This window comes from Oryx dammah, unplaced genomic scaffold (genome assembly GCF_014754425.2).
Source record: "Oryx dammah isolate SB20612 unplaced genomic scaffold, SCBI_Odam_1.1 HiC_scaffold_14, whole genome shotgun sequence".
In the NCBI taxonomy this organism is placed as follows: domain Eukaryota; kingdom Metazoa; phylum Chordata; class Mammalia; order Artiodactyla; family Bovidae; genus Oryx; species Oryx dammah.
The window spans coordinates 38,374,696-38,398,975 of record NW_024070198.1 but is presented as its reverse complement, the minus strand read 5'-3'; the positions used below and the strand labels follow the sequence as shown (position 1 = coordinate 38,398,975).

Genomic DNA, 24,280 nt, shown 5'->3' with positions numbered 1-24,280 from the left:
GTGTGTGTGTGTGTGTGTGTGTGTGTGTGTGTGTGTGTGTGTGTGTGCTGTCATTTCAGTCGTGTTCGACTCTTTATGACCCTAAGGATTGCACCCTGGATAGGCTCCCCCATCCATGGGATTTCCCAGGCAAGAACACTGGAATGGGTTGTCATTCCCTTCTCCAGGGGAACTTCTTGACCTTGGGGTTGAACCTGCCTCTCTTACGTCTCCTTCTTTGGCAGGTGGGTTCTTTACCACTAGCGCCACTGATATTTATGACTAATCACCTTATGTCTCTCGATTCCCCATTTTAACTAGCCAAACTATTTATAATGTCTAATGAGACGAGCCTCCGATCATGGGGCAAAGGTGGGGCTCGCGGAGTAAAGAAAGAAAGAAATGGCCCTTTAGTTGCAGCAAAGGACTCCACCTTGTAGATAGCTTGTGTTTTTTCATTGCTGGCCTATCTGGCTAAGAAAGGTCAGGTCCCCCCATCCCACCCTACCCCCTGCCGCCTCTTTTTCTGGCTTTAATGAGGTGTAATTGACAAAGTACAACTTGATGTTTGGATATATGCATACATTGTGAAATGATCATCCACCCAAGCTAATTAACATCCCTTCACCTCCTCAAATTAACATTCCCCCCTCCCTCCCTTCTTTCCTTCCTTTCTTCCAAGGACACTTAAGATCCACCCTCTTGGCAAATTTTCAGTAAATGACACAGTACTGTTAACTCTTGTCCCCAGGTTGTATGTGAGATCTTCAGAACTGACTCATCTTGCATAACTTCAACCTCGTATCCTGGGTCAACATCTCCCATTTCTCCCATCCCCTCCCTGCCCCTGGTGACCACCACTCTACTCTCTGCTTCTACGAGTCCATTTGGATTCCACATATAAGAGAGATCACGTAGTACTTGTTTTTCTGCGTCTGGTTTATTTCACTTAGCATAATGTCCTCCAGGTCCGTCCACATTGTCATAAATGGCAGGACTTCCTTCTTTTTTTTTTTTTTAAGGCTGAGTAATACTCCTTGTATAAATATGATCCTATTTTACTCTCACTATCATTGCAGCATTATCCACAATAGTCAAGATACGGAAACAAGCTAAAAAGCCATCAATCTATTAATGGGTAAGAAGAAGCAGCTTTTACGATATTAAAATAGGCTCTTGACCCTCAAAAACCGTCTTTGAGCATCCCCAAATCCCACCTCAAGGTTCTTCCCCAGCGTGGGGATTGGCATGAGATTGGAATGGGCCAAAGAACTGGGTCAGCTAGAGAAAGACCAATGACTCTCCAGTGGCTCTTGAATGAATCTCCCATGGAAACTCTTCTCGCTGCTGGGTCCTGAAGAGGATTTGGGTTTCAGTGGGAATCACAGCTTCGGCACCATGCTATTCTCTTAGGCGCTATTCTCCTGGATGCTTCCTGGCCTGTCTGGAATTCATGTGTGTGATTCACTGGCTCTTCCTGGTGTTTCTTTAGGAAGCGGGGTCCAGGCTGCCCCTGTGCTGGACTCCCCCTTGCTCCGCGTCTTGCACACAAGCGGCCTGGCCTGGAGCAAACCCGCCATGCGCCTGCATCCAACATGCGGCCCTGGGAAGCGTTTCCTCCAGCTGCCCTCGAAACCACATGAAGGCGTCCGGGCCAACAGTTTACGATACATGGAGAACAAACAGTCGGCCGACATTACCACAGAGCTCCTCTACTGGGGGAAATGAGTGTAATACAATTTCCGAGGAATTTCTTGGTTAACCTTGGGAGGGAAAAAAATCCCTTTAATATTTCAACAGCACAGCACCAACAGGCCATGATCTTGTTAGCAAGAAAAAAGGTGGGGGGGGGGGAAGCGGGGGTGTTGTCAGTCATTTAGGGCATTTCTAGGCCAGGGTCCTACTTTGCTGGCTTCAACAGCTTCATGGCCTCAAAAAGGCATAACTCTTTTGAGGTCGACACACCGACTTTAAAAGTCCATTTCTCTATTTCATGTGTTTGGTCCTGACAAGTAAAGTGAAAGCCAGGGGCTGCAGCTAAAGGCTTCCTTTGGAACAGAATGCTGGATAAACTAAGGGTGAAGGACTTGAGCCAGGGACCTGAGCTTCAGATTCCAGTCTTGCCAGGCCATTTCTGTGTGACCCAGGGCTAACCCATCAACCTCTCTGAGCCTTGCATCTTCAGTAAAATGGAGATATTGAAAAGATACATATATATCCAAAGGTTCTCTGTAAGCCTCTAAGTGTCAGATCTCATCATTAGCACTCTAAGGATAAAGGATGTGGCCCCTTCTGAGGGTCTCCATGGTAACAATCCCCACTGCTTGAAGCAGCTTGTTCACGGACACAGGTAATCTCAAGAATCTGCAATCATTTGGCAGATGGGCATGCTTAGGCTTTGAGAGGTGAAATGAGATGCCCACGGTCTCGGTTGGTAAGCAGTGCAGTTGGAACTGGGGTCCAGACAGTCTGTTTCGGAGACCAGGTTTGGTGTCCTGAGCCCACGCCACCACCCCAGGAAGGTGGGCATAGATCGGGGTTGTGTGATATAGCCCAGGGCTCCAAACTGTGGAGCAAGTTGGGGCAAGATGAATATCTCCCCACCAGACTGCGCTCCGCAAGGGTCAGCTGCTTCCTGCAAAACATTAGACAGGTGTGGTGATGGCTGAGCCAAAGCGCTCAGTGACGATACATGACAACGATGACATTCGGCCGTTTACCGACCAAGGAGGCCGGCTTTGTTGAGGTGTGTGCTGTGCTCTCATCGCATCCTCACCACACCCATGAGGCAGGCACTGCTATCATCCCCACGTCACAGGTGAGGAAGCCGAGGGGTGGAGAGGGGAGCAGCCCTGCCCTGGCCCCCCAGGAAGAGGCTGAGCTGGGACTCAGATCAGGCTGAGGGCTCTTGGTGGCCCATGGGTGGCTCCTGGAGCCATGACGTGCACGGGCAAGGTGGCCAGAGGCAGGCCACGTGCCAACAGAGAAGCCCGTCCACCACTCCTCTGTCACCCCATCGGTCAGGGTGGAGACAAATGTCCCCCAGGATGTAGGGTGGGGTGTATTCTCAGATCTCCCTGAAGAGGGCAGGGAGGGCAGCGAGTGCAGCTTTTCAGGAGTTCGTGTCCCCCAGGTGTGCGTCCTAGGCGTCTGCAGGGGACTCAGCACAGATCCAAAACACATGCAGGAGCAGGAGGGTTCCTGGCTTTCTGATCACAGTGTACACGTATGACAACGTGCTCCAGACCTCCGGCACACGAACCCTGGTGGTGGGAGGGGGAGCTCCCATCCTTGCCTACCAGCTCACCCCGTATGGCTTTATTTTTTATTTATTTGCTTCCCTGGTGGCTCAGACGGTAGAGAATTTGCCTGCAATGCAGGAGACCGAGTTCGATCCATGGGAGGGGAAGATCCGCTGGAGAAGGGAATGGCAGCCCACTCCAGTATTCTTGCCTGGAGAATCCCATGGACAGAGGGGCCTGGCGCACTACAGTCATGGGGTTGCAAAGAGTCGGACACGACTGAGCAAACTAACAGTTATTTACAATGTTGGGTTTATTTATTTGTTTTTTTATTTTTGGCCACACCCTGTGGCATGTGGGATCTCAGTTCTCTGATCAGGTTTCAAACCCACATCCCCTGTGTTGGAAGGCAGAGTCTTAACCACTGGACCACCAGGGAAGTCCCCACAGTATGTCTTTAATGCAAACATTGCCCTGACCTGTAAATCCTGGGATGCTGTAGTGGGCAGAGCACCACTCGGGGGTCGTGGGCTGGGATCACCCCTTGGCTGCACTAACCCCTCTTGGGTGACCCAGCAAGCCACATACTCATGGCCTCCCCTTTCTTATCAGTCACACAGAGGCCACCTCTGCCTGACCAAGTCACTGCTGTGTGTGCAGGAGCTCTTTGAAGAAAATCAGTTCTATTCAGTTGCTCAGTCGTGTCTGACTCTTTGCGACCCCATGGACTGTGGCATGCCAGGCTCCCCTGTCCATCACCAATACCCGGAGCTTGCTCAAACTCATGTCCATTGAGTCGGTGATTCTATCCAACCATCTCATCCTCTGTTGTCCCCTTCTCCTCCTGCCCTCAATGTTTCCCAGCATCAGGGTCTTTTCTAATGTGTCAGTTCTTCACATCAGGTGGCCAAAGTATTGGAGTTTCAGCTTCAGCACCAGTCCTTCCAATGAATATTCAGGACTGATTTCCTTTAGGATGGACTGATTGGATCCCCTTGCTGTCCAAGGGACTCTCAAGAGGCTTCTCCAATACCACAGTTCAAAAGCATAAGGTGGCAAATAAAAGGCTTGAAAAGATGCTCTGTCTCACCCACAATTAGAGATGAAAGGTAAACAAGAAGGAAACCCGGCTCTCACAGGCCAAGAACAGTGTGGCTGAAGCTGAGGCCACGTAGACACCCAGGGCACGGGCAGGACTCGGAAGTGGGCAGCAGTTGGGGAGGGAGATCTAGCCACCCCTCACAGCTGAAAACCCTGCCCCTGGAGTTCTGCTAGGAATATCTATGATGTCTCTCTGAAAGTACATAAAGATGTATGGACTTCCCTGGTGGTCCAGTGGCTAAGACTCTGCGCTCCCAATGCAGGGGGCCCAGGTTTGATCCCTGGTCAGTGAACTGGATCCCACAAGCTGCAACTAAAGATCCTGAGGGCTGTAATTAAAACCCAGCACAGCTAAATAAATAAACAAATATTGTGAAAAAGATTTATGTACATAGCTATTCACTATTTAGGGAAGGTTGCACACAAAATTGGGACCAATCTCCAACGTCCATCAATAGGGGGTGGGTTACATGAGAAATGTGCACATCTATGTAAGACTACGTGCATGCAAGCTAAGTCGCCTCTGACTCTGTGCAACACCATGGACTGCAGCCCCCCAGGCTTCTGTGTCCATGGGATTCTCTAGGCAAGAATACTGGAGGGGGTTGCCGTGCCCTCCTCCGGGGGAATCTTCCCAACCCAGGGATCGAACTTGAGTCTCTTATGTCTTCTGCACTGGCAGGAGGGTTCTTGACCGCTAGCGCCACCTGGGAAGTCCCAGTGTAAGAATATGGCAGCCCTTTATGTTGGCAAAGCAAGACTTCCCAAAGACAGTGAGCCAAAAAATTAAGCACAGAATGCTGAGTATATGTCTGAATGAATGTGTGTGTGTTGTGTGTACACAATAATAAGCATTGAGCATTTCTAGAATACTCAAGAAATGAACAGGAAGAGAACGCTTCATTTTATTTGAGCCATGGACCCAAGGGAAGTGACTGATTTCTATATAACTTGTCACGGGAAAAACTCATATCCCCACACCGCCAACACACACACTTGTACACACTGGTGTGTGGGGTGTGCCACCCCAGAAGCACTCACCTTTCCAACCATTTCCACTGGAGAAAGCGATCAAAATACATGCTGTCCAGGTACTCGTGGAAGGGTTCTCCCCTCAGGTAGTCATGGACAGACCTAGCTCGGAGGGGACAAACGGATGAACACTTCACCATCCTGACTCTGCAGCAGGTGGGCAGGGCCATAGCAGCAGGTCACCGCCCCGCCTCCTCCACCTCCAGACTTTGGAAATGCAGACACACAATGGCCTCCAACAGACACAGCGGGAGGGGAGCCAGGCCCCCACCATTCTACAAAGCTGGTCTGAGACTGACTGGCCCACAGACACGTCAGTACTTGCCTTGGGCACCACTTGGGCTCCAGGTCACAATGCCATGGCATTGTGAGGGGGACAGACCATGAATAAGTAAATGACCCCAGGGGCATGCTATCATGAGTTAGTAGGAAGTGAGGCCCCTGAGGGGTCCGGGAGAGCTCTCTGAAGAAGGGACAGGAGCTGAGATGAGAACCCAGCCCTGTTTATGCACAAGGGAGGGATTGGGACTTTGAGGCAGAGGGTGTCTTGGCAAGAGGCCGAGGGGCACGGGCTCTGGATTTGGTCAGGACCAGTGAAGCCCCCTGCAGTAGAATTTACCGGGCACCTGCTGTGGGCCAGGTCCCAGGCCAGGCCCTGGAGGGTTCTGAACTTGGCTGCAGGCAGGGCTGGGCTTGGTTCCCTTTAAAAAGCAGCCACACTAACTAGTCAAACCCAGGCGCTTGGGACCTGGGAAAGGGAGGGGACACTCAGAGTGAGAGAACCTTGGAGACTGTCCTGCCAGACTGAGAACAGGGGCCAGCGTGGGGGCCCAGGATGGCCACTCCCTCAAGGGCAGGGGGCAGCCCAGGGACCCCCCACCCGCTGTCAGGGCTGACCCTCGGCCACCTCCAAGCCTGGATTCTGCCCATGGTGGTCTCTCTCCAGCACCTGCCACAGGGCTGGGCCTCAAGCTGACCCTCCCAAGAACATCCCAGTTCTTCCCACAGTGCATGGAGCGCTGGCAATAAGCCGTGGAGGCAGGACTGCACCCTTGCTCTCGAGGTCTCCCTTGAGTGAGTGCCCAATTAATGTCTGGGCTGCGAACTCTGAACAAGGGTGCACCCAAACCTGCTGTGACCTTGGTGAGTAAGTCTGTGCCCCTGCCTGTCAGCTCATGGGGAGGGCGCATTGGGCACAGGAGCGGCTGTGAGCCCAGTGCCTACATGTAGCTTCGCGGCACATCCGTGTGAGATGATGGAGCCTAATTGGCGCTCGGCTGGCACCACACCCACTGCAGCCTGCGATAAGCTGGTGGGGTGAGGCCGGGGACAGCCTGCAGCCCTGCTCCGTCGGCAGTGCGGGTGGGTGGCAGTGGTTGGGGGGTGGGGTGGCAGGAAGGGTTTCCAAACCAGCCAGATCGGGGCAGAGCTTTACACATGCCTCCGTCTCAGCGGCCTGGGAGCTACATCATCTGAAGCACATGCTTTCTCTGTACCTGGCACCCTGGGCTCTTTTCCCTTCATACACACGCTGCTGGGGGGCTTGGCGGGGGCCCTCGGGCACTGAAGACCTGCCCCCGGGTGCCCAGTGCTCCAGGGGAGGGACGCAAGAGGCAGCCCTCTTTCTAGGTGACAGGGTGGAGACCCACAAGGAGGCTGAGGGTCTTGACCGCTGGACAGGGAAAGAGGAGGGGAGGCCAGGGCCCGGGGCACTTACTGCACGCAGGCCGAGAAGAGTTCTTTGCAGGGTTTCTGAAGGAGCTTCTCCTCCGTCTGGGAGACCAGATCCCGTCCAACTTGGGTGATGAAAATTGGGGACTGGAGGCAGGAAGAGAAGAGGAGGCATCAGTGAGGAGGGGACAGGGGGCCGGGCTGCCATGGGGGCCCCGGCCTGCCCGCAGCTGGTCCCGGCCCCCCCACCGCATGGCGAGGTGGCAGCGATGGAAGGGGGTGACCCAACTGGTCTGGGCTTCGGGTCAGATTTCTGGTTCTGCCACTGACAGTGTGGCGACCTCGTAAGGCCACCCTGCTCCTTGGAGCCTCACTGTCCTCCTCTGTGACACAGATCGTGACATCCCGTGTCCAGGGCTGTGGCCGGAACCGAGGGCCGGGCGTGAGCACTCACATGAAGGGACCCCCCCAGAGAGCTACCCCTGCCCCTTAGCCACAGGGGGGCCATGTCCTCAGAGGGCGGGCATCAGGGGGTCTAGAGCAGGCAATGGGATGTGGAGGGGCAGCCCTGTGCCCGGGGGAGCAGCAGAAGGTGGCGACGTGGGCCTGGCTCGGGCTTGCCAGGGCTGCATCCCACGCCCACATGGCTGCTGGAGCTGCGAGCTTTGCTCCGGAAATGGCCTCGCTGTCACCAGGAGGATGGTCAGAAATAACCGTTTCTCCAGGAACCAGTCAATGAAGCCGTATGAGTTGGATGCTACAATGATGCTGATTTTACAGTTGAGGAAACCACAGGTTCAGAAAGGTTAAGACCTTTGCTCAAGGTCACCAGCAAGCGGCAGAGACAGGATTTATACCAGGCTAGGTGGGTCTAGAGTGAAGCTGGTTGGAAGTGGTGAGGTGTCTGGACCGCCTGTGTGGGCTCCCCTCTTTCACCGCCATCTCCCAGGAGGCCCCTGAGATGTGACCTTAGCTGTGGGCTGACCTGGAACTTACACAGAAGATGAACAGCTCAGGGTGGTGAGCCACTGGTCTCGGTGGTGGTGGGGTGTTATTGCAGAGGGTTGGGGGTCAGCTGGGAAAGCTTCTGAGGGGAGGGTCAGAGGCAAAACAGAATGTGGCCTCAGACCTCCCACCCCTCCTGGGCCCTCCCCACTCCTGAGCAGACGGGAGGGGCTTCTGGGGGTCTGGGGGCGGCTCAGCTGTGCATGAAGTCACAGCACTGTCATTCCTTGGAACCGGCGGGCAGGAGAGCTCGGGGGGCGCCGCCTAAACTCAAAGCCCGGAGGGGAGTTAACAGCTGGTGATGACGCGCTTGGTTTAACAACCACGGGTTTAAATTCAGTCTCTGGCTCGATGACATGAAGAGACGAAGCGATTCCAACCAAACCCCCTCTCGAGTGACTCTGGGGAACGACACCTTCTGCCAATAAGAAGGGAATAAGAAGCTGTCGGCAGCTTTAAGCTGGGAACGTAAAAACCCAAACCTGCTGGGAGGGTGGGCCGTGCCACTGCTCAAAGAGGCACTTGCTGTTCTAGTCACATCAGGGGGAAATCTGAACGTGTTGATCCTCCCCCCAAACTGAGAAGGCTCTCCCCACAGGCGAGGTCTGAGGCATCACGGAAGAGAAAGGGCCCTGGGGTCCTGGTGGCCACAGTTTGTCCTCTGTGGCTTGAAGGCGGGAGAATTCCACACGGTTTTAGATCTCTTTCCAGGAAGCTAATCCCTGCTGGTCCCAGGAGGCCTGTGAGGTGGGCTGGAGAAGGGAGGGGTGTTTCCTCCAGGCCAGGTGGGCTCTGGAGAAGAATGTCCCCCTCACTGCCCTGAGGGCTCAGGAATGCCACGAGCGCTCCGGCGGGCAGGGCTGTGGCTCTCTCCAGCAGGACTGCCCCTCTGGGATGGAGCTGAGGGTCAGGACGGAGTGGAAGGATTGGGGTCATTCTCCTCCATGTCACAGATGTTCCCTTAATTTCTAACCAAACAGTAAAGAGCGCGAGGCCCTCGGATATTTGTGGGGCTGAAAGCAGCCTGGAGAAGGGGTGTTGGTGGAGGTCGCTGGCGCCTGGGACCCCCTCGGGCCTGCAGCGTTGGGAGTGACACTTTATTTCTTTGGTTACAGGGTGGTCTCCTCACGGGGTCCCAGCCTGCAGGTTCCGACTTCACACAAGAGTGTGCATGTAGGCACCAAGTGAAGTGTGAAATTCGCTCAGTTGTGTCTGACTCTTTGCGACCCCATGGACTATATGGTCCATGGAATTCTCCAGGCCAGAATACTGGAGTGGGTAGCCTTTTCCTTCTCCAGGGCATCTTCCCAACCCAGGGATCGAACCCAGGTCTCCCACATGGCAGGTGGATTCTTCACAAGCTGAGCCAGCAGGGAAGCCCAGGAATACTGGAGTGGGTAGCCGATCCCTTCTCTAGGGGATCTTCCCAACCCAGGGCTCAGATCCAGGGACCAAGGGTCCTTTGAAACGTGTGCTGGTATGGGTTGGGGGCCTGGGGGAGGGTCTGGGAACTGGTGGCCCCGCTGTGAACACTGGGCCTCCCGAAGGTCTAGGGCAGCTGCAGCCCACAGCTGGCCAGCCCTGACATGACCGGTCTGCAGACCTGCCAGAAGTCCACCGTGCTGGCCATCAGGACGAGCCCCGGGCGCCCCTCAGGAGGGCATCTCCACGGCCAACTCCAGATGGCTTAAAACACAGTTCGCACCTCAGGGACACAGCTGTGCACATTCAGGCTTGCGGACCACCGAGCTCTCCCCTAGAGCCAGGTGGAAAAGGACTTGGTTCCTAGAGGAGCCTCAGGCTGCAGGGCCACCTGTCCTGTCCCCGAGTCACACGTGGAGCAAGAGAACATCCCCACCTCTTTGCCCAAGATGCTTCCCAGGCTCTTCTCCCTTGAGGCAGGGAATAGATGGGGCATTCGAGCTCAGGTGTGCCTTATCCACTCTCTGTGGGTAGAAGGCCCCAATCACCAGAGGAAAATAACCTGCTCCACCCCTCCCTGTGGAATGTAAAATTAACCTTGAATTCAGTACCACTTGGGGCTGCAGTTGGATGGGGCCAGTGGCCGGCAGGCCCAGCGGGTTGGGCAGACTCTGCACACTCGCCCCTTTGTACCTCCAGGCCCGCGACGGCCCAGACGCACTCCTGCCTGTTCTCGACACCTAGGCCACAGGTCCTGGGCTTCCTGCTGTGTGTGTTACCAAAACACACTTTTGAGGCTACAAGAGTGGAGGGCTGTCCAAGGGTTTTTCTGGATACCACAGCACCTTGAGAAGAGCCCTTTGCGTCGTTCCGAACGTGAATAGTGCAGGCCGGTTAATGGTACAGGGGCCCCGTGGGCTCTGCACCTTCACATCTCCCTAAGCCCCCTCCTCCCTTTTGGTCCCACTTCCCTGTTCTCATATGCACCCTTCGATAGCTCAGGTGGTAGAGCGGAGGACTGTTGACTTGATAAATGTGGACGTCCTTAGGTCGCTGGTTCGATTCTGGCTCGAAGGAAGTTGCCTTAGTTGCTTTGGGCTTCCCTGGGGGCTCTGACAGTAAAGCGTCTGCCTGCAATATGGGAGACCAAGGTTTGATCCCTGGGTCAGGAAGATCCCCTGGAGAAGGAAATGGCAACCCACTCCAGTACTCTTGCCTGGAAAATTCCATGGATGGAGGAGCCTGGTGGGCTACAGTCCATGGGGTCGCAGAGAGTTGGACACGACTAAGCAACTTCACTTTTTCCCTATTCTCAGTGCTCTCACACCGCCTCACTGCCTGTGACCCTAAACTTCAACGTGGGGCCTAGGCCAGACCTCTCATCCTCTACTCCACGGACACCTCTGCAACATGGAGACAGGGATGGTATAGAAGACCAGCGGTGATTCAGGGCACCGGAGGCCTCAGGATTTCTAAGGAGGAGAGAGTTAGGGGCTTGTGGGGGTGGGGTGGGAGGATCTGGTTAGTTTGAAGAGCTAAGGATTTGTCCTGAAGCTGCATCTGTATAGCAATGGATTAAGTGGGAGCATGTGCTGGATTTGGGGTAACATGCGGGCTAACAGGGAGAAAGAAATGGTAACCCACTCCAGTACACTTGCCTAGAGAATTCCGTGGACAGAGGAGCCTGGTGGGCTGCTGTCCATGGGGTTGCACAGAGTTGGACACGACTGAAGCGACTTGCAGGCATGCATTAGGGAAGGAAATGGCAACCCACTCCAGTATTCTTTCCTGGAGAATCCCAGGGACAGAGGAGCCTGGTGGGCTGCCGTCTGTGGGGTCGCACAGAGTTGGACACGACTGAAGCGACTTAGCAGCAGCAGCAGCAGTGGACTAACAGGGATTACCTGGGGTGTTTCAGGGACTGAGGATGGAAAGGAAGGGATGGTGGTCGGGGGGAAGGCATGGGTCTGGTCTGGGCAGGAAGCCTCCATGGGTGCTTAACTCAGCCCTCGACCCGGGAAGCCTGTGAGGATCATCCACCACGCCCAAGCCTCTGCCTCCCTCAGCAACCTCCAGTGACAGGGATGGAGCCCCCGGGGCAGACCGACAGTCCCCCACTCCCCTACCCCCTACCCCCCACCGCCCATCCCCAACCCAACTCGGCCTCCACAGGTCATCCTCAGCCAGTCCACCAGGTGGCGCAATTGAGCCCCTTGATGCTGCGCTGCGCTTGCAGACACCCCAGGGCTGACCAGCGCCCCCCCGCCCTCCCCCGCCATCACTTCTCGCTCCATCCCCCAACCCCCATCAGAGGAGGGAGGCCAGCTGGCACACCTGAAATAATCACCGAGTGATTCATCTCAGACCTGAGGAGGGCGGCCTTTGCAGTAAGAATTTAGGGGAAAAGTGAGAGAGCCCCCTGGAGAGGGCTGGACCTTGAGGGAGATGTGGGGTTTACACAGGAGTTGGGGGGAGCCCAAAGGTCAGGAGGCTGGCAAGCGGGGAGCTGTAGAGGTGCTGCTCACGAGGAGGAGGGCTCATCCAGATAGAGCTAAATAAGGGCGACGGCTGGCGCGGTCATGTCTTGCCAGGCTGGTTCTCACTGACGGCTGAGTCATCAGGCCAAGGGTGGAACCGTAAGGGCGGGGGAGGGTGTGTGTGTGTGTGTGGCGGGGGCCTGCTACCGCTGCTCTCCCGGGGCTGGCGCCGCTGCTGCCCTCTGCACCGAGGTGACCAGCGGAAGGAAGGGACTTCATTTCCTGCATCAGAGAGAAACTGCGATGTCTGAGGGCCTTGTTCCCGAAGCATCCAAGTTCCTCATGTCAAGAGGTCAGAGTGGAGATGGCATCCACCATACGTGGCCGGTGTCCCTGGGGGTGCTGAGGGATGGAGGCATGGCTGGGCCCCGAAACCACCCTCCAACGCCTCCTCCGCAGCCGCCAAGAATCCCCGAAGCTAGCACCTCTCCTGTCATCCTTGGAGTCTCCAGGAAATACACGCCCAACACTTGTTTAGAGATCCAGGCGCCCTGACGATACAGCAGGACGGGGAGAACACAGAAGGCTCTCCTGGGAAGAGCGTCGGGGCCTCACTGATGTAACCCTATTCGTGGCACAGATGGAAAAACGGAGATAAGAGACCCCTCTGATTCACGGCGCTGGCCAGGGGGAGCACCCCAACAGTGGAGGGGCTCCATAGCGGGCAGAGTTCGGGCCGGTGGATCTGAGCTGGATGGGCTCTAACCAGGTGTCCTGAGCCACTCGAGGAAAAGAACACAACCTCTGCCTCGCTGTCCCCACTCGAAACCAGCTGGTCCCCACTTCACAGACAGGGACAGGCACACACAGCAATCTCAGCCCTGGTATGTTTCAAGAATTCTCTTCTCTTGCCTGGACTAACTAGTAGTAGGCCCTCACAAGCCTCTGCAACCACCTGCTCGTACGTGGATACAACAGCCCCCAAGAGAGTTTTTCCACCTCACACAGCAGAGATGAGCCCCACTGCCAACAGACCAAGTTCAGAGCCTTCTTGATCTAGCCCCGAAGGCCTTCCTCAACCTGCCTCTCCATCATGCCCTCTGCTCCCACTACACACTCATTTCCTGGGTAAACTCTGGCTTTCCAGCCACCAGGCCTTTGCTCTTCTCATGGAAGGAGCCCTTGCCACCCGTCATGGTTCACTGTCCAAACCCTACGCAGTCTTCAGGACCTTTTCCCAATTCAACCTCATCCAAAATGATTCTCTGAGCCCGCAGGGCCTTCCGCACAATCCCACCTCCCACTGACAACATTCATCATCACTGTGACTTCTTGAGCACCTATTATATGTTAAGTCCTAGGAACCCTCCATGGGGTATTTTTTTTAATCTCTCAAAGTAGGTTTTATGCTTATTTAACCTGTATTAAGAATACAACATGTGAAATGCTGGGCTGAATGAAGCACAAACTGGAATCAAGATTGCAAGGAGAAATATCAATAACCTCAGATATGCAAGTCAGGAAGCAACAGTTAGAACTGGACATGGAACAACAGACTGGTTCCAAATAGGAAAAGGAGTACGTCAAGGCTGTATATTGTCACCCTGCTTATTTAACTTATATGCAGAGTATGTCATGAGAAACGCTGGGCTGGAAGAAGCACAAGCTGGAATCAAGACTGCTGGAAGAAATATCAGTAACCTCAGATATGCAGATGACACCACCCTTATGGCAGAAAGTGAAGAGGAACTAAAGAGCCTCTTGATGAAAGTGAAAGAGGAGAGTGAAAAAGTTGGCTTAAAGCTCAACATTCACAAAACGAAGATCATGGCATCTGGTCCCATCACTTCATGGGAAATAGATGGGGAAACAGTGGAAACAGTGTCAGACTTTATTTTTGGGGGCTCCAAAATCACTGCACCTGGTGACTGCAGCCATGAAATTAAAAGACACTCCTTGGAAGGAAAGTTATGACCAACCTAGACAGCATATTAAAAAGCAGAGACATTACTTTGCCAACAAAAGTCCATCTAGTCAAGGCTATGGTTTTTCCAGTGGTCATGTATGGATGTGAGAGTTGGACTGTGAAGACAGCTGAGCGCCGAAGAATTGATGCTTTTGAACTGTGGTGTTGGAGAAGACTCTTGAGAGTCCCTTGGATTGCAAGGCGATCCAACCAGTCCATTCTAAAGGAGATCAGTCCTGGGTGTTCTTTGGAAGGAATGATGTTAAAGCTGAAACTCCAGTACTTTGACCACCTCATGCGAAGAGTTGACTCATTGGAAAAGACTTTGATGCTGGGAGGGATTAGGGGCAGGAGGAGAAGGGGATGACAGACGATGAGATGGTTGGATGGTATCACCAACACAATGAACGTGAGTTTGAGTAGGCTCCAGGAGTTGGTGATGAACAGGGAGTCCTGGCGTGCCGCAGTCCATGGGGTTGCAAAGAGTCAGACATGACGGAACGGCTGAACAACAACAACAAAAGTTTTATCATGTCCATCTGACAGATGCAGAAATAGGCCCCGAGAAGTTAAGTTACTTGCCCAAGATCACACAGCTAGCATGGGAGCAGAGACAAGATTCAAACCCAGGCAGTCTGGTCAGAGAGCCTTATCCCTGAGCACTACAGGTCCTCCAAGGATGCCATAGTCTTTCTCGAATAGTGAGTGGGGACGTGACTCTGCCTTGGAGAGCAAGCCTTCTTTGGAGGCTGGTGGGGCTGGATAATGAGGTGCAGTGGACGTCGTGTGTTTTGGTGAGCACTGTTTGTATTGCACTGTTGTGTACACACACACACACACACACACACACACACACACATTCAGGCTAATGGTGAGCATATGCTTCGCTTCACTATATGAAAACATCCCTCCAAGGAGCTCCCTGCTCATTAGCAGCAGTTCCATCAGTGAGCAAAAGGTCAGCCCAGGAGACTGTCCGCTCTATTTCCAGACGTAAGCACTTAGGGCTTAATGATGTGTATATTTTCATATGTGGGCAGTTGACATTCCCCATGTAAACTGTTTGCAATTTCTCAATGTGGACAGACCTGGTTTTCAGGAAAAGCTGAGCAAGAGAGGTAAGACACTCTGGAAGACAGGGGTCCCAGTGGGTCCCCTTCCTTCCAAACAGGTGGCTTCTGGCGGGGGTGTGGTGGGTGGGTGTTGCCTGTCCCACCCATACCAGGTTGGAGGCAACTGTTTGTTGGAGGGCCAACTCACTTCTCCTCCAGGACAGGAACCAGGGAGGGGCACTCCCACAGCCATACCCTGGCCGCCCCTTGACCCTTGACGAAGAGATCTGCGTCAATGGTGGGAAGCTCTGCACACAGGGCTGCCCAGGCCCAGCCGTGGGCAGGGGCAGGGGTGGGAATCACCCTTTAGCAGAGCCAGGGTCATAGGCATCGTGGGCGCCTAGGAGAGGGGCTGGCTGATAGCCACTGGCCCCTCCAGGTGACTTTTCCCACAAATTCATACTTTCCATCGCTTCCCAGAATGATGCCCTAGGCGGGGCTTGTGGATGCTGAGCCTTAGGGAGCTCTTCAAGGGGCAGAAATATTGTTTAGTCCTGTCTTATCTGAACTTGAGTAAAGCACTTGGCGAGCGGCTAGGACTCTACATGCCCATAGACAGAACAGTTCATAAACAGATGACCTGAGGTTCAAATCCAGGCCTGTGCAGCTCCAAAACCTGCCATCTCTCCACTCTGCTTTGCTGAAATGAACTTACAATGTGCACTGAACAGTCAGTGCTTGATACATTTGTTCACCAAATGTATATGCACATGTTCATTCAAAGCAGAAATGCCTTCATGAGGTCATCTGGTCTACCTCCTGCCTTTGAGCCAACTGGGCCAATCAGTTCTTTGGGATTTTCTTAGTTACAACCAGCTGGAGTGTGTGTTTGGGGTGGAAACTGTGGACTGGAGGCTTGAGGGTGGCTTGGGGTGGGGAAACTGGAACTGCCTTGGGAGAAGCACCCTGGGGCCATGGGTTCCTGAGCCCATGAAGAGCCCTGTCTCTCTGACGGTTTCATTTAACTGTATCCCCACCCCCACCCCCACTTCCAGTAAATTCCTCCTTTGAACAACTGGGAGATAAGTATCTGCCACCTGCCACCAATACTCCAGGCAAATTCACCATCTGTAAAATCAGGAGCTGGGCCTGGTGTTGAGGAGGACCCTCCAAAGTCTCCCCCTCCCCTCCCTCTTCACTGCCCCGACTCAAGTTGGCTGGTTCCAAGTTCCATAAAAACTAAGTCAGCCCAGCCTGCCTGACACTAGGAAGAGGAATTGGGTGAAGAAAGCAGGACGGGAAGGAGGTGGGCAAAGCAGGGCCCATTCCAACCCCCAAATCCCGGCTGGAAGTGAAACCTGCTTGTACAATCACAACCGGCAGACAACGGGGCGTGTTTGCCGATCGGCAGCCTTGGACAACGTTTCACTCCAGGGTTGATTTAAGGTCTGGCTGACAGGAAGAGAAAGCGCCATTCTTCCACCTTTTAATCAAAACCTCCAGGGGCCGCGGAGCCTGGGTCCATCTGGAGTAGTTCGTTGTCCATACCTGCCAGGCAGCAGGCACAAACCAACGAGCCCCAGACAAGAACAGAACCAATGGGAAAGGCAGAGTTTGGTTATCTTGGTCGTTGGTAAAGTGAACCAGCCCAGCCAGGCGCTCTTGAGCAAAGGGGCTGTGAGACTATGGCTCCTGGGCCTGACTAGGCCAGACGACTCCATCCTGTGGCTCTCGGTCCAGACATGAGCTCCTCCCTGGATGTCCATGTGGGCAATGATGCTGCTGGACCATGTGGCCTGAGCACCATGCCAGATGCAGCCCCCGAGGGCAGAGACACATGCTGGATAGGAAGCTGGTGGCTGGAGGTCCTTGGGGTAGACACTGGGAGAATGACAAGTCTCACAGCTCCTCTCTTACGCTCTAAGGAGAGGTGAGGCTTGCTGCTGACCATTAGGGGGGCGTGGTCTCCATTCAGAAGTAATTCCCCTGAAGCAGAGGGAGCTGAAGCTCTGGGGCCCTTTACTTGCAGTCCAGGGAGCAACCAAGTGTTCCCCGTGGGCGAGGAAGCAAGTCTGTACAAGCACTTCTGGGAAATGGAGGTCTCAGGTGACAAGCACCGAATCCCCAAGGCTGTAGGTGTCCATTGTGATTTCTTTTCTCCTTCTCAGGTACTCACTTTGGTACCTAATGTTCTGTTTGGTACCTAAAGTCTTCTTAAAGAAGACTTTCCCTCAATGTTATTTAAGCTTCAGCTGCCACAAAACCTGGATCTTCCTTTGTCTCTGACAGACGGCACTCAGTCTTGAAGGAAACTTCTCCAGAGGGGCACCCAGGGATCCACCTCCTGCCTGACGGCCACTCTGCGCCTTTATCTTTCTGGATAAAGACCCAGAGGGCCTCACAGGGCTCTCTGGGGCTTCTCGTGGCTGGAGAAGGTAAGGAAGGCCATCGCTCTGACACTGTGGTAGGAAGCAGCCCAGTGTCCTTTGTAAGGCCCATGGTTCCATTATGATGCAGACAGAATACGTGGCCACCCTGGCAATCTCCTTAAGTCTTTGGGCAATGATCTCTCATACCAATTCGGGGCTGACCCTGGGTTTAGCTGGTTACTCTGCCAGGAGGATACTGGGGGGGGGGGGGACAGGAGCTGCCTTTGTGAGCAGACATAAGAGGTGCTCGGTGCTGTGGCAGATACAAGTCGGGAAGCAAGGAGCCCGCTGTTTCTCCTGCAAGGGTCTGAGCTGACACCATCCATCAGTTACAACAGGTTCCCTGAGTGTCTGTTCTGTGCCCAGGTCATGAGCCGCACCCCAAAGACCTCATAAACCGACTCACTTGGCTAATGGGTAGGAGTTCAAGGCTGGTGGGGAGTGGGGGTGGCCAAGTGTGGTGTGGGCGCTCAGCCCCTAGAAGGACGAGCTCAGAGAGGTGACCTCATGGCCAAGGTGAGGTCTTATCAAGGTTCAGAGGATGAAGGGGACGTGGCCGGACAATGAGAAGACCAGCACTCTGAAAGAATCCCGACCCTAACCCTAACACTTCCCAGGTAGAGCTAGTGGTAAAGAACCTGCCTGATCCCTGGGTCAGGCAGATCCCCTGGAGAAGGGCATGGCAATCCACTCCAGTATTCTTGCCTGGCGGGCTACAGTCCATAGGGTCGCAAAGAGTCGAACATGACTGAAGTGACTTAGTACACACACAACCCTAACCCCATGGCCAAACCGACACTTTTCTGGACAAATTTAAGATGGCAGAAAGACCTTCCCCTGGTGAAGGGCTACTGGGTCAGGAAGTCCTCTGAACAAGTACGCCCTGCATGGGGTCCCAGCCCTTTCAGAGGGTGCCTCCGCTGACCTGGCCACCCCAGGTCACAAAGGGTCACATTCTCTGTGTCAGCAAAGTGGTGAAACACAGCCCTCGCCCTCCAAGGAGGGAAAAGCAGACTGGGATGTAAAGCATGTTGTCCCTTACATCCTTTGCTGTTTTTAAGTGGCTTCGCAGAAATCAGGATGAAGGATTTTTCAGAGGTCAGGAAGTGAGAGCGTTTTTAAACACTGGTAGAATTTAGCCAGAGGCCCTGAGAGCTGGGCAACTTTAATGAGAAAGAAAGGAAAACACACAAGTGGCCCTGACCCAGACCTTGACTTTTTTACGTCAAAAGCAAAAACGGGTAATTAACAAAACGAAATGTGCCTGGACGTTGGAGCGAGAGGCCAGCCGGGCTCTGTCAACTTGATAATCCCTGGTCAAGAACTGCGGGCCCAGAGCTCGCATTGGGAGATGACTCGGTGTTTACACAGGCTGAGGGCTGGCGCTCAGGACCCAGAGAAGCAGGCTTTTTCCTGGCGAGGGGCTTGGATCCGGCCAACTCCGCTCTGGGTCAGGATGGTCACGTGCAGGTAATTCACAAGTAGGGCCCAGGTCCGATTGGGCCGGGGTGCAGAATGCTCACACCCGGGGTGTCTCTCATTCCTTGCGTGTGAGCGGCGAGGGCAGTGAGCCAATGTTCCATCTTTCAGGTCACCCTCCAGTTCAGACTCCAGACCGGCTTCAGTGCGAAGCTGTGCTGCAAATACCTTGGCCCAGGAAGACATTTCTCCCATGAAGATTTCATTCCAGGCAGCTCGGGAGTGAAGGAGGGCAGGCATCTTTCAAGATCCTGGGAAACTCGACTGAAACCCCCAGGATGTCATTTCTCTGCCCAAGACCCAGGGTCAGAGACCAGTGTCTGCCCATCCAGGGCAGTGCTGAGGGCGGGGAGGTTGTCCTCAGGAAGCCTGAGGCTGGCTTCACTGTATCCAGCCACTCTCTAAAGAGGAATTCTGGGAAGGAAATAGCACGCGCGCACACACACACACACACACACACACACACACACACACACAGGAATGGGGTTCAGAGGCAGAGCCGGCTCCACCAGCATCAAAGGAGACTCCCATGTTCTGCCCTGGAAGGTCACAAGAAAGGAAGAGGAACTTGGACAGGCGTGCCCTGGCCTGCTGTGAGGAGCCCCGAGATGTCAGGCTGAAGACAGAGAGGGCGTGTTTTCCAGGGAAGTTAGCGGGGAGAAATAAATATGTCTATCTGAGGGATCCAACCAGTCCATCCTAAAGGAGATTAGTCCTGGGTGTTCACTGGAAGGACTGATGTTGAAGCTGAAACTCCAATACTTTGGCCATCTGATGCAAACAGCTGACTCATTTGAAAAGATCCTGATGCTGGGAAAGATTGGGGGCAGGAGGAGAAGGGGATGACAGAGGATGAGATGGTTGGAAGGCGTCACCGACTCAATGAGTTTGGGTAGACTCCAGGAGTTGGTGATGGGAGGCCTGGCATGCTGTGCTTCATGGGGTAGCAAAGAGTTGGACACAACTGAGCAACTGAACTGAGGGACAATTACACAGTCATTGAAAATGCTGTGCAGAGAGTCTGGGCCATGAGAAAATGCTAATGACACAGCATAAAGGCTGGGCATCAAGAAGTGGATCACGCACAGGAGGGTCCAGCCGATCCACACAGCCCTCAGCCCACCTGCCACCCCCACCCCAACTAGCTCCTTCATGAAGCAGCTCGGAAGGTGCCTTTGGTTAACCTCTGATAAGACGACACAGTGGAAAGGAAAGCAACCAGGTTCTAGAATCAGACAGACTGGGGTAACATCTCATCATCACTCTTTCTCTGTTGTTCTTTTTCTTTACTTGTGGTCAAATAGACATAATGGAGAGATTGCCATTTTAACCATTTATAAATAGACAATTCAGCGGCATTAACTGCAGTCATAATGTTGACTATTACCACCATCTTTTCTCAAATTTTCTTATCATCCCAAACAAAAACTCTATACCCATTAAGCAATAACTCCCCATCCCTTCCCCTGAATCTCTGGTAAGCTTTAGTTTTCTTTGTCTCAATGAATTTGCCTATGCTGGGCATTTCATGTAAGTGGAATCATACAAATGTGGTCCTTTTTGTCTGATTTCTTTCACTTGGGCTTCCCATGTGGCTCAGCTGGTAAAGAATCTGCCTGCAATGCAGGAGACCTGGGTTCGATCTCTGGGTTGGGAAGATCCCCTGGAGAAAGGAAAGGCTAGGCACTCTAGGCTATTCTGGCCTAGAGAATTCCATGGATCATATAGTCCATGGGGTCTCAAAGAGTTGGACACGACTGAGCGACTTTCACTCCTTCATTTCACTTCTTCTTTCACTTAGCCTAATGTTTTCAAGATTCATTCATGCTCTAGCAGGTATCAGGACTTCATGCCTATTTATGGCTGAATAATATTCCATTGTATGATAGACCTCATTTTGCTTATCCATTCATCCACTGATGGACACGGCTTGTTTCTACTTTTCAACAATTGTGAATAACGCTGTTATGGATATTTGCATACAGGTATCTGTGTCGGTCCCTGTTTTTAATTCTCCCAGCTTTTACTCTTAATGAAGCCCTTTTTCCAAGGTAAAACAGGGACAATTGTGTCTACTACCCAGGACTGTCATGAAGATAGCATGCGATAAAGGTATAAAACACACAGCATACAGTAAGTGCTAAAACAATGTTATTTAGGGCTTCCCTGATGGTCCAGTGGTTAAGACATTGCCTACCAGTGTAGAAGGTGGGGGTTCGATCCCTGGCTGGACATGCCCCATGGTCAAAACACCAAAGCATAAAACAGAAGTAATATTGTAACAAATTCAATAAAGACTTTAAAAATAGTGTACATTAAAAAAAATCTGGAAAAAAAGGTTTTCAAAGAAATAAAATAATGTTACTTTGCCCCGCCTCCCTCATTAATATCCACCCTTAGTAAAGGAGTGTGAGAGGGTTACATTCAGTGATACCCTCAAGGGCTGTGCTGTGCTAAATCGCTTCAGTCGTGTGACCCTAAGGACTGTAGCCGAGCAGGTTCCTCTGTCCATGGGATACTCCAGGCAAGAATACTGGAGTGGGTTGCTGTGCCCTCCTCCAGGGGGTCTTCCTGAACCAGGGATCGAACCCACAACTCTTTCATCTCCTGCACTGGTGGGCAGGCTGTTTACCACTAGCACTACCTGGGAACCTACCTATACTTAAACGGTGGCCTTCTCAGTTTTGCACAGCATTTAGACAAGTACTGATCCAAAGAATGAGAGTCTCACGGGAATTCAGGCTCTGCTGCAGGCCAGCTAGGGTGGGAGGTGGGAAACAAAGCCAGGAAGCTTTCCTTTCCGTGCCTCTGTGCCACCCTTCTAGCACGGGCAAGTGGGAAGCCCAGTGAGGGATGTTCCAGTTTCCTCTTCCAGCTGTATGACCCTCAGGGACCTGGCTCCTCTTGGGCCTCAGTTCCCTCATCTAGGGAATGAGGAGTCTGGCTTAGCCCAGTAGTTTTCAAAAACTGGGTTCCAAAGAGTCCTAAGTGTTCTTCTAAAAGCCAGGGCCTAGGATGGAGAAGAGAGCCAAAGGCCTGCTCAACCACAGCAGATCCACGCATCTTTGCATCAGGAAATCTACAGCTGAAACTGCGGCCAGGCCCTGGACTGGGGGGCCTCTGAGATCCCCGGGAGCTGGAGCATACTCTAGGCGGTGTCGTCTCTTTCCGTTTGGGGTGAACTGACAGAATGGTCCCTGAGAGTGGGCTATAAGGGTCATCTCCCAGCACACCAGGACTCCTGGAGGCCCAGACCTTCATTCTGAGCATGGCTCAGCAGCAGGGGCCCTCTGTAGGGAGCAATGTAGTGCTGGGGGCTGCAGAAACTTGTAATGTAATGCTCTTTAAAACAGCGCCCTAGCTCCTTGCTCACTAATAGTTCTTCAATCAAGAGGAAGTGTGAGTGGAGCCCAAGGCAGGGAGCCAGGTTGGGTTCTTAGGAGAGCAGGATAGGGAAGGGTCAAGAGCATAGACTCTGTCGGAAGTCTCGGCTTCCTTCATGCCAGCTGTGTGACCTTGAGCGAGTTACTTAATCTCTCTGTGTCTTCATCTCCTCACCTTTAAAATGGAGGATTAAGTGAGTTATTTAAAGCTCTAAGAACATTGGCTCACAGTAAGAGCCATTCCCGGGAAGTTCCTTTCTCAAGTTTTCGTCTCAATCTTCTTCCACCCTTGAGGCTTTCTGCAGTGCTAAGGTAGGAAGTGGGAAAACCCAGGGTGCAGCTGGCCACCTAGTCAGGCCCTGCCCAGGAGGGGTTCAAGCAGAGGTGAGTCCTGAGCTGACCAGATTCACTGACAACAGGATGGAAATGCCGATCTGGGTGCTTGAGAGGCAGACAAGAGTCAAGTGATCTTAGCAGAGACGAAAAGCTGGCTCCAAGGCCTGGGCTCAGAGCTCAAACCCCATGGAAGACATGGCAGGCACTAGGAAGGGAGGCTTTAGCCAAACCTGCCCATATTCCATGGCCTTGGTTGCCCTGGAGACCAAGCTTTGGTTAGATGCTTAGGCCAATTCTGAGCCAGCTCCTCGAGGCCCCAGACTACAGGAAGGGAGATTCAAGAGTGACCCCCTTTCCTAGTCCAGTGCCCTTTGCTTTAGGTCATGCTATCTCTTGCAACAACAAGCCAGCATTTATCAAATGCATCGCAGTTAGGAGGCAGACAGCCCAGCATTTTCCAAAGGTGATGAAATGATCTTAGCCTGGAGGTGCAAGGACACAATTAAATAACATTGAATCACTCAGTGAAAAAAGTATTCCCCTTTCAGTTTTCCTTCAAGTTTTCCATCATCAAGAAGAAAGTCTCAGTGTGATGATACTTGCTATCTTGCTAACTTGTCTCTAATACTCACTACTTTCCCTTCAAAACAAAGAGAAAGGAGGCTCAGAGCCTTAGATGAGCAAAATAGCATCCATCTAGGATGTAATGTCAAATTTTCCTGTTATCTTTATGTACAACAAATCAATACTGGTTTTCCAGGCAATTCCAGATACCAAGTTTCCTTTTGAAACATTTAAGTTAAAAGATGAATTGATTTAAAGACAAAGGAGCCCACTTGAGCGCCACTGCTATCATCCCCATACTCAAATGGGGAAACTGGGGCTCCAAGGATGCCCAGCTGGAAAGTGGCAGAACGGGGTTCCATGTGCCCCTAAGGATAAAGGTTGAAGCCTCTGACGGCCCCAGAGGCCGAGGAGCTGTCCCCTACCAGGAAGCCAGCCTGCTTGCACTAGCTGGGATCCCATGCCGCTGCCTGGATGGGGTAGGAGGAGGCGCCAGTTAAGTGAGGCTGTGAGCAGGGGGGCCAGAGAAAGAGGAACTTGGAGTGATTATTATTTCCTTTCATTTAAGCTCCTTACTTTATAAAAGGTGGGTGTTTTCCGGAGAGCCAAACAAGCACTAGGAATAGATTTCTTTTGTGCAGCAACTCAGGCTGATGGGTAATTTCCCCCCTAACAAGAACAAACTGCCCTGCTTAGCCTATCATTGTTCACAGAGACAAAGAGGCCTGCATCTGTGGGCCTTGCCAGCGGACCTCCTGCAAGAAATGCCCTCTAAGCACCGCCTGCTCCGGGGCTTTCCCAGCATCCCATAGAGGATGCCAAGCTGGTTTGCGTCAGAAGCCTGTCCCAGCCCACCTGCCCACTTCATTTGTCGGAAGAAGCCCACGCAGGGTCCTTTCCATAGGACCCTCTGCCAGGTCTGAGTTTCCCTTGGAATCCATGGATACTTTCTAGCAAAACCACATTGAAACTGAGTGCCACCTGCCTGGCCTTAGTGACTGGGGTGGAGCCCTGGCACAGTTGCTCATGGGCCTAATTAAAATGAACTAGAGCAAAATGTTCTACAAGAAGCATTGCCGAAGCAGGATCCTAAGGAGTTCTTTCTAAGCCCTGCCTCTGCTATTCTAAACCAACCTCTCTCA

General features: G+C 53.0%; 1 protein-coding gene and 1 non-coding gene across 2 annotated transcripts in view; one reads left to right on the top strand and one right to left on the bottom strand.

The window, feature by feature from the left end:
• GRK5 (G protein-coupled receptor kinase 5) overlaps positions 1-24,280 on the bottom strand; it is a 228,158-nt gene that overhangs the window by 23,162 nt on the left and 180,716 nt on the right. Inside the window, exons 5-6 of the mRNA XM_040254849.1 lie at positions 7,072-7,172; positions 5,364-5,456 (exon numbers count right to left, since the gene is read on the bottom strand). Coding sequence (XP_040110783.1) covers positions 5,364-5,456; positions 7,072-7,172 — 194 coding nt within the window. The remainder of the gene's footprint in view (positions 1-5,363; positions 5,457-7,071; positions 7,173-24,280) is intronic.
• Positions 10,440-10,529, top strand: TRNAN-GUU. Its single transcript is given in 2 exon segments — positions 10,440-10,476; positions 10,494-10,529. It is a non-coding gene; the product is annotated as a tRNA-Asn (tRNA).